General features: G+C 48.5%; 1 protein-coding gene across 1 annotated transcript in view; it reads left to right on the forward strand.

Annotated features, from left to right (window-relative positions):
- PCDH8 (protocadherin 8) overlaps positions 1-3792 on the forward strand; it is a gene marked incomplete at its 5' end in the record, with an annotated part of 4156 nt that extends 364 nt beyond the window's left edge. The window contains 3 exons of the mRNA XM_017733654.1: positions 4-1942; positions 2081-2288; positions 2747-3792. Coding sequence (XP_017589143.1) covers positions 4-1942; positions 2081-2288; positions 2747-3120 — 2521 coding nt within the window. The remainder of the gene's footprint in view (positions 1-3; positions 1943-2080; positions 2289-2746) is intronic.
- Positions 3793-10713: the final 6921 nt, after the last annotated feature.

Genomic DNA, 10713 nt, shown 5'->3' on the forward strand with positions numbered 1-10713 from the left:
CTCTATCCAGAGCTTCCAGGTCTCCCTCAACAGCCACTTCGGTGTGGAGGCGCAGACACGGGCGGATGGGGCACGCTGCGCTGACCTGGTGCTGCTCCAGGAGCTGGACCGCGAGCGCCAGCCCTCCTACACCCTGGAGCTGGTGGCCAAGGAGGGGGCCAGTCCAGCACGCTCAGGCACAGCCACCGTGCATGTTCGTGTCCTTGATGCCAATGACAACAGTCCAACCTTTGCCCAGAGCTCAGTCACGGTGGAATTGCCCGAGGATGCACCGCCCGGCTCCCTGCTGCTCGATCTGGATGCTGCTGACCCTGATGAGGGCCCCAATGGGGAGGTGGTCTATGCCTTTAGCAGCCAGGTGCCCCCTGAGGCACGGCGGCTCTTCCGCCTTGACCCACGCTCAGGCCGCCTCACATTGGAGGCTGCCGTGGACTACGAGCGCACCCGCACCTACGAGCTGGATGTGCGTGCCCAGGACCGCGGAGCCAGCCCTCGTGCCGCCACCTGCACCGTCATCGTGCGCCTCACCGACGTCAATGACAACGCTCCACGCATCAGCATCAGCGCCCTCCGTGGTGCTGCCAGCACCACCGGCGTGGCCTATGTCAGTGAGGCAGCAGCCAGTGAGAGCTTTGTGGCCCTTGTCAGCGCCACAGACCGCGACTCGGGTGCCAATGGGCAGGTGCGATGCCGCCTCCGTGGCCACGACCCCTTCGCCCTGCAGCGAGCCTACGAGGACAGCTACATGATTGTCACCACAGCAGCACTGGACCGCGAGCGCATCCCTGAGTACAACCTCACCGTGGTGGCTGAGGACCTGGGCTCGCCGCCCTTCAAGACCGTCCGCCAGTATACAGTGCGGGTGAGCGATGAGAACGACAACGCGCCACTCTTCGCCAAGCCCCTCTACGAGGTGGCTGTACCAGAGAACAACCCCCCAGGCGCCTACATCACCACGGTGGTGGCTCGTGACCCTGATCTTGGCCACAATGGTAAGGTCACCTACCGGCTCCTGGAGATGCAGGTCATGGGGGCCCCCATCTCCACATACGTCTCGGTGGACCCCGCCACCGGGGCCATCTATGCCCTCAGGACATTCAACTATGAGATCCTCAAGCAGTTGGACCTGAGGATCCAGGCCACTGATGGTGGCTCCCCGCAGCTCTCCAGCAGCACCCTTGTAAAAGTAAGAATGGTGGACCAGAATGACAACCCTCCCGTCATCATCCACCCAGTGCTCACCAATGGGACTGTGGAAATTGGTGTGTCCAGCAAGACATCCCGTGACTCCCTGGTTGCCCAAATCAAAGCTCGAGATGCAGATGATGGGGCCAATGCCGAGCTCACCTTTGCCTTCCTGGAAGAGTCCCAGCAGGACCTTTTCACCATCAACCCAAGTACTGGGGACATTGTGCTGAGGGGTGACCTCTCTGAAGAGCTGGGACAGCTATTCAAGGTCATCCTCACTGTGACAGACAATGGCAGACCTCCCCTGGCCACAACCGCCACAGTCAACTTCCTGGTGACCGCCACTGCTCCATCCAGTATCCAGGACATAGCCAAGCCCAGCTCCTGGGAAGGAAAGGCTTTGCAGTGGGACATTCCTCTGATCGTGATCATTGTCCTGGCAGGCAGCTGCACTCTCCTCCTGGTGGCTATAATCACCATTGCCACCACCTGTAACAGGCGCAAGAAGGGGAACGACATCAAAAACAGCACTGCCTTGAAGGACCAAATAGACATCTCCCACCTGGAGAAGGGCTGTCAGGAGGAGAGCAGCCAGAGGGGGAACATGTTTGAGGTACGAACCTTTCCCAGCAAAACCTCTTTCACCAGCCCCGACCCCTCTCCAGCTGCTGAAGAGATCTCCGCCACTGAGAGTGGCAGCGACAGCACTTGCCTCTACGAGGGTCAGAAGAGGCTGAGGGGACAGAGTGGGGAGGTAAGGTCCCACCACGGGGAAGTGGGGCAAAAGGTGGGGGGTGTCTTGGGGGATGTGAGTTGCAGAGGTGCAGTTAATGTTGGTTTACCCTTCAGTGCTTCCCTTTCTCATGTCTCCTTTGATTTCCCTCCCCACCAGCAGGGTTTTGCTGCCACTCCGAGCTACAAGGAGCCTGCTCCCCCTGTGGCCATTTGGAAGGGACACTCCTTCAACACTATCTCTGGCCGGGAGGCAGAGAAGTTCAGTGGCAAAGACAGTGGCAAAGGCGACAGTGATTTTAACGACAGTGACTCAGATATCAGCGGAGATGCCCTGAAGAAAGACCTCATCACACACATGCAGAACGGTAAGGGCTCTGCCCCTGCTCCCCACTGGCCCTAAGACAGAAAGATGGGTGGGTGGGGAGGTGGGTGAAAGGACCTGTCCATGGGACACAGATCAGGCAGGGCAGCTGGAAGGGGAGCCACACACTGCGTGGCTCAAACTGCCCATCTCTTTGCAGCAGGCTGTTAGATGTTGGTTCCTCTCTGCACTGAGAGCCCAGCACAAATTAGCAGATGCTGGAAGTACTGTAGGATTTGGGTTTTCTTCCCAAAAAAAGGTTCCCTTAAAGTTAGAATTGTGAGGAGTGTCCCTATCAAACAACATTACCTAACCAAGCATGGCTTTTTGTTGTGCTGTGGAGCATCGCCTCCCCACTCCTGCTGTCAGTGCAGTGAATCATCCTGTAACTGGTAACTCTGAGGATTGTGAATGGATTTATTTCTGCAGTAACAAGAGGTTTCTCCTCCCCTATCTCTCTAGGTCTGTGGGCATGCACAGCTGAATGCAAGATCCTGGGGCACTCAGACCGCTGCTGGAGCCCCTCCTGTGGCCGAGCCAACCCTCACCCCTCTCCACATCCTTCAGCACCCCTCTCCACCTTCTGCAAGAGCACGTCCTTGCCCAGGGATCCACTTCGCAGGGACAACTTTTATCAAGCCCAGCTGCCCAAAACAGTTGGGCTTCAGAGTGTCTATGAGAAGGTGCTGCACAGGGACTTTGACCGGACGATCACGCTCCTCTCCCCGCCGCACCCTGCACGGCTCCCCGACCTTCAGGAGATCGGGGTGCCCCTCTTCCCAGCCCCCTCGGCGAGATACCTGGGCCCCCAGACTGAGACGACTGAGAAGGCGTAGCCCAGCGTGCTCTCCCTCAAGTGCACCCATCCCTGCGCACACAACTAGGTCACTCCCGAGAGCCTTTAAGTTATTGACCAGATCCGGTGTCGTATGTGTAAATATGCAAGATGTGCCTTAAAAATGAAGTCATTTGGGAAAGATTTCCAATCAGATCAGTACTGTTTGATATTTGCAAACAAAAAAGATTGTTTGTAGTTAATGTAATTTTTATGAAATGTGCAGTATTTAAATTTCTTTTCATGTTTTCTACATTGGGGTTTTTTTTTTTTCTTTTGGTTTACCCATGGCCTGCCATTTTTTGTAGTGTTTTTAACCTGTACATTGTGTAATGTAATGTTTGTACATAATGAAAATTTGTTATATTTTTATATAATAAATACTTAAAAATGGGAATTCTTGCCAAAGGAACTGTCTGAAAGACACAATAATAACAATTAATACAATTAATAATAATAATAATATCCTGCATATGTAGAATCTTGTAAGGGAAATTCCTCTTTCACGGTGTAATAATAACCTGAGCAACCCAGTGTACTGAGAAGTTTGCCTTGCCAAATGTGACTTGTATTTCTTGAGTCTGTGGTCAACTTAAGTGTTATTTAATTGCCTTTGGTTCCTGTAATCTGTATCACTGATAAACACTAATAAAGGTTTTGTGATGTGTCAGAGGGGTCTGTTCATGGATTTCCTGCTTCAGAGCATAGAGGTCTTCATAGATCAACAACAGTATTTTGTGCCAGGAAGTGCAGTGGGAAGGAGCTACTTTTAGTCTGGCCCAGCCTTGGTCTCCGGCAATACCTCTGGAGGTTTAGCTCTAGAGATTTTGATGCTGGGTGGGAGGGAGGGCTGGGTGACAGAGGCAGCCTTTTCTTGTCTGCTCTGAGCTCTTCCAGCTTTATCCTTCACGGGGGGGGAGTGGTGTAATTTTAGTGAAGCAAGTGAAGCTCCGTTCATCAGCGGGAACGTTTGTGCTGTGCCGATGTCTTTGCATCAGCAGCCACCAGAGCACTTTGCTTTCTGTTCTGGCTGAGACATTGAGTCGGGCTCCATGGGTGTGTGCTCAAATGTTTACCCCTTGTTAAAGCAGCCTTACTAAAGGACAGTAGCTTGTGTTTGTGTATATATATTTATACATCAAGGGGAAGGTGCATAAAATGGGAATTTAAAATGTTGATTATGTTGACATTTTCTATGATACATATTTTGCTTCTCCCTGAAATGACCGTCCTGGAAAAAAAAAAATCATACAGAGCTTTGAAATTTGTTCCTGTAGGGGTTTCAAGCTAAAAGCGGATCTCAAATCCTTCTGCTGAAATCAGGTATAGAATAGCATTTAATGAAACAAGCTGAAGCATGAGTGTTTCTTCCTGTGTTCAAAAAAATGCTTACATCAGAGGTAACACTTTTACTGGAATTTTAATATTTGATTTAAGTTTTCCAAAAGGGAGAACTGCTCCTTACATGGATCATATTATTTCACATTTTGTACAAATCAATAATCCAAAAATCTGTATATGGCAAAGCTTTGGGGTTTTATCATGAATTCTTTAACTATATATCTAATTAATATGGTACATATATATAGAGTATGACTCACCAAGAAAATATAAAACCTTCTTAGACATAAATGAGGCTCTATTTGGCTTTGTGTCTCAAAATGTAAGTAGAAAACATTATCCCACCTGCATGTCCCTTAACCAGCAAAAATCCCCTTTGTCCCCCAACTTCCAGCTTTCTCAAGCCCACGTAGCAAGAGTGCCAGAACCCAATCAAGTTTTTATGTACACAGGGTCTGAGTTTTAACTGGGGTATCATAAAAGCCACGGTGTGGAGATTTGTGGTGGGCAGAGAGCTTCAGAGATTGTACTTCAAGGGAATTGAAATCAGGTTAATGCAAGACTCAGTTGGGAAGCAACGTCTGTGATACACCTCCTGCGGTCAGGAAAACAGGTGAGCATTTCTGGTGATTCATCTAAAGTCTGGTAGTAAAAATCATGATGCATCTAATGAACTTAGAGAGTCATCTTGGTTAAATTTAGAGCTGAAGTTGGGGCTGAAGGATGGGTGCTGAGAAGGAAAGTTGGTAGCCTCCTTTCTGGCTAATCACCGGTGATGCAGAGCAGCAACACCTGCGTGGGAAGTAATTAGTCATAACTGAACTCAGGGAGAGAAAGGCTTTCTGTCAAAAGAAGCAGGGCTGTATGATAAAGTGGTTCTTCCTCATCTAGTTCAAAAGCCTGGGTTACATACCCCAACACCTTCACAGCAGGTCCCGAGGCTCCCCTGGCAGGACCGACAGGAGGTAGTCACAGATGAAGGACGGTTCATCGCACCAGCCTTTGGCGTCAAATTCACGCTGTCTCCTGCAACAGAGCTTGTGCCCTTCTATGAGTGGATGGGTGCTCCTCACTGCCTGACCAGGAGTTTCAGCCACCCCAATGCAAGGCAACCTTGAAATGCTAGGAAAATAAAGTCACCTGTTCCTGGGGTTTGGGATCTGTCTGTTCTGGCATCCCACATGCTGTATAATGTGGGATTCATCCACTTGGTATTTAGATCTGAGCCCATCATTTCACAGGGACTCTCCGGTTAGTGGAAAGATACAGACTTCTGAGAGCTTCTCATCTAGGCCTGGCCAGGCAATGGGACAGTTCAGGTGCATCATTGAAGCTCTTGATCTCCCCTTTTCTTTTAAAGGCAAGGGGCAGCAGCCTAGACTCCTTTAACTTTTAGATGCCTAAAATTAGATGAGGAAAGTCACCAAGCTTCATCAGATAAGAGCACACACCATCCAAAGAGCAGCTGAGTGCAGAGGGAAGCCCGAGGCTTAGCTCCTGGGCTAAGTCCCTTGGATCAAACATTTGCTTCATTGATGCTATTTCACTGTGTATGGCCTAGTTTTTTTCTTTTAGTTTTTGATTACCATAACTGAGATTTTTGCTAACATACTTCAGAAATTAATGCAGTATGCCTATCAGATAAATTCCATTTATTTGCCAAGCATGGTGTGGCATCAGCCCTATGTTGCATGGTGAGACCATACGACCACAGAACCTCTTGCTCACAAAGAGCTACCTTCTCCTGTCTGCCTTTCCCTGGCTCTAGGGGCAGAGGTGAGGAGGGGGTGCCAAGACACAGGGCTGGAGACAGCACTCCTTCACTGAGCCATCATTAAATCCATGGCCCAAACTGGCTACAGCAGCAGGACATCACAAAAGCTCTGACACTGAGCTTGAGCCTTCTCCTGCTGGAATCTCCGGTAGTCACCTACAATGGAGCCAAGCACCCTCGACACCCTCCACAGTCAGTGGGGAGAAACAGGCACTTTTAGGACACAAAACACAGAAGTGGGTAATTCCTACAGGCATGGGAATTCCCAGGTGTACCTTCACAGCCATTAAGGCATAACTGCAGTATGTCTCCTGAGTGCCCCATTGATATTCTGGAACTGTGGGCTTGCATCTTACACCCTGGAGACCTTGGGCAGACCCCCAAATCTGTTTTAACTCTCAATAATTTAAATTAATTTCACCAAAGTCAAGTCTGTTTCACCTGTGACAGTAATAGGTAAGTGATATCTCTCTATCTATCTTGGCCCATGAGCTTTTTTCATCTGATTTTCCATTCCTGTTCTGCTGAGGACAGGGAGGGAGTGAGAAATGGGGAGGGGGTCTGGCTGCTGACCAAGGTCTACCCACCACACACACCAAGGAGACAAGATCCCAGGGATGCCTGTGGTGCTTCAGCCAAAAAATTAGTCAAATTCCCACTGACCTGCTCTACTGTCCTGTGCCTCTTGAATGCCTTCAAGGATGCTTTATGTATAGAGATGTGTGATGGAGTCAAACACCACTGAGGTGCCTGATTCTGGTTCCTGCAGTGCGTGCTGTAGGTGCAGGACTCCTCCTAAAATGGAGTGGCAGCACTCACACTCATAACTGGATGTGGCTGTGACCTCTGGGATGGGGACATAATCCTGTGACCTCAACACATGCAAGTGGTACTCAGAAACTGCTGCCTGGACCAGATCCTGAACTCAGAGACACCAGGTGGGATTTAGCTGAAGATTCAGACAGATGTGACTTCTGTAGCCAATGTGTAGGGTCTACATGAATGACAGGCATCTGTGCTCCTGTGGCAGACAAGGAGGGCTGGTCAGGGGGGTCTAGAGGGGCTGTCTGACTTATTTCACAGTAGGCACCTGCATTCTCTTAGCGCAATTGCTCTCTAGTTTCCCGTAACTGTGTTGGCTACCTCACCATTGTGTATGACAGCAGACTAAGCACCTGCCCTACACACAGGCACAGACCTTGTGGGTGTAGAAATTCAGGGGGGTGCACTGTCCCTGAAGGGGATCATCCATCCTCTCCAGCTCCAGTTTCATTTTCCCCTGACTCCTTTGACACCAACACCCAGGAAAGTCATCTGCTCATGGACAGATGTACCAAAGTACCAAAATCAGGTAGATTGCTGCACATTTAGCTCACTCAGATGTCAAGCAAATCTTAGGGAGGGGGCAGAGAGGGAAGAGGGCCCCAGGGCCTGGAAAGAAGGCAGGACTGTGTTTTTGAGCAGCAGCCAACAAAGTAGATCAGCCTATATGTGATGTAAAACCTCTGGAGGTTTCTAATCCATTTCAAGGCTGGTCAAGGAGAAAACATTGGATAACTTGAAGGCTTAGCATCCCTGTGGTAATGCCCACTGACTTTTTAACTGTCACCTAAGCCAAAATTTAAATTGAAGGACGTGGACTAGTAACTGAAGAGAAGTGTTACTTCCCACCATATACACCAAGGTCTTCAAGTATTCCTTATTTAAGTGGATGCTTTGGAGAAGCTTCCTGGAGTTGGGTTTCCCATTCAGCAGTGATACAGGTCCCTCCTGCTGGACACACAAAGCTGATTTCACACTCGTGCCCGTGATGCCCATGGAAAGGAAGCAGATGGCCACCAAGCTGAGAAAAGCAGTGACTTAGACTGGCTGTGAGAAGCCAGTGGGTTCATTTAGTTGATAATTATTAATTATTTTTGAGTGGGCATTAGAATCCTCAGGGTCACAGGCATGAGCACTCAGCCTGCAGCAGGCAAACCCCACTTGCCTGTCAGCTTCTGCTGCAGTCGAGAGCCGGCTGCTATGCCTTCAGGGTACTTTTTGAGTAAGGAGGACCCACCAGCCTCACATCTGAGGTAAGGAAGCAATCCTGTGTGGTGCTATAGTCAAATGCTGCTAAAGAATGCAGACTATTTTTGGCAGCTTCATCTTTCTGATCTGAAAACTGTTCCAGGTTGTGCACCTTTGCCTTAACTGATGTAGGATGAATGTGCTGGAGGCCAGAGGTAGAGGCTGCCTTCTACCCATTCTCCTAAGTGGATGGCCCAATGCTGGGTGCCAAGAATTGCATTTGTCCCTGCAGATGTCTGCCGGGCAGCCCCATCTTTGCAGCTCAGCTCCCAGGACCTTTTACCTACCTGACTGCTGGCTGCAGCCTTCTGCCAGGGCGATGAGTCCTAGCCCTGTCTGGGTTGGCTGCTCTGTGGATGGCCACTGTAACCCTAGCCATGTGCTCCAACCCCTTGGGATGGGGCAACTCACTGAAGAACAACCAGTCCTAAGGTGCCTGCAGACAAGTTCTCCCTTTTTTCCACCAGTTCATGCTTTGTGTAGAAATACTCCTTTGTGGTTAAGGCAACATGGCTTCGGCATAACTTAAATTTGCTCCTGCAAGAAGAGAGGAGCTGTGCAGCAGGTCAGCAGAGGTCATGATGATAGAGAGTTCTGTAAAACTCCGTCAGAGGGACAGAGAGACACAAAGAGAAGAATAAAGGGCAACAACTTCCTCCCTTCACCTGAAAAACTCTTCTCCCACTCATAGTGAGAAGACAAAAGAAGCAGGGAGTTCGGGAAGACAGGAGAGAGGGACCCAAATGATGTGGGACTAAGCTGTCTAGAGGCTGCAAACACACAAAGGTTTGAGAGGATGTTCCCCAGTTAAATAAGCAATTTCATTATGTACAGAGGATCCTCAGCTTAATTCATCCTCTTTCTCTATGCAAAACATGTCCACTGGATTTGGAAGAAATTCAAGGACCTTGACTTTCCAAAAGTCCTACAGCAGACACTAAGAGCAGGTTCAGTGGACAACTAGCTAGAGAATAGCAAGAGCCACCTCTGCAAATCAAGATCTTAACATTGCTTTTGTCTACAAATTTCCTACCTGAATCTCTGTGTGTGGGATAACAGTACACAGTGTATTTGGTGTGTGACCCCTAAGTGAGATCATCCCATCCCCAGCTCCTAGAAAATAATTTACCAAGGTCTCCTCCCTCCCTAGAGTTTCATTTCACTTCTGTGCCAAAGATTTTCCTCCTCCCTCCCTTGGGGGCTAGATCACTTCAGAAACAGGATCCAGCCAGGGCTGGCAGCCTGCTGTGACCTTTGTCTGTTGGGGTATAATGTACAATAACGAGACCCAAGATACTTCTGAACACACAGCTTGACGGGATGTTAATTAAAACAGAGTAACCCTACCTCTACCCTTTGCAAGGCCGTAGCTGAGAACGTTTTATGAACCCCTAGGAGGTAAAGGAACACAGATACACAACGTATCTGTGAGAGAGATGGGAGGAAATCCAAATGCGTTTTGTTTACATATCAGCATACAACCTGACACATGCAATGAATCCAGCACAGGACCAGATGGATGCACCAGAGACCAGTGGCATGAGAAGGTAGAAAAAATTTCTTCCAGTCACTTCACTTGAAAGGGAAAGAGAGTCTTGCCTCCGTCCTCTCTCACCCACACCAGCAGCAAGCCATCACTGTCCAAATCGCCTTTGTAAAGGTCCCCACGATCCCCTGTCAGAGGATAACAAAGAGGTTCAGTCTGTCGCTTCCAAATTCATGGCTCCTTTGGGCCCCAGGATGGCCGAGGTACTGCTTTGTTTTACCACCCTGGCATGACCTGGGTTTTCTTAGCAGTTATTTATTTTTATTTATTTAACTGCATAAATTGATTATCCATGTAACAACTTTAATCAATTATCTGTGGCAAAGAACTTCTCCGCAACTTAATTAGCAAAGTTCTTCACTGACCTGGCAATATCTGATTGCATCATATAAGAGCTTAACTTTGAAATGGCAACACATTTCATTAAAAATAACTAATAGCTTCAGGGTTTAAAGATGTAAATGTTAATTTTCTTAATGAGAAAAAAAAGGGCATGCAGACTCTACCTGTCTATATTCATTATACTGTGTCCACATGGGATGACTCACATTTGCAAAACTCAGGTTTAATTAACATGCTTATTTTTACAATGATATTTCTCATTATAATAAATTAAATGTTTAAACAGCCAGTGCAAACATTTTGATCCAAGACAAAAATGCTTGCACAGTGCTAGTTTAAGCATTTAATTTATTATAATCCTTTCCATAACAAATGCCTTAGAAGTTGATTTCTTCACTGCGAAAGGCTATTAGTATTATTTCCTCTGGTAATGTTTAATCCAAGACAATCAGAAGTGTAAGGCGTGAACTGAAGAGGGCTGGAAGCGATGATGCTGGATGCGATAGCGAAGGAACCTGCCC

Source organism: Corvus brachyrhynchos, unplaced genomic scaffold (assembly GCF_000691975.1).
Source record: "Corvus brachyrhynchos isolate BGI_N302 unplaced genomic scaffold, ASM69197v1 scaffold202, whole genome shotgun sequence".
Taxonomy (NCBI): Eukaryota; Metazoa; Chordata; class Aves; order Passeriformes; family Corvidae; genus Corvus; species Corvus brachyrhynchos.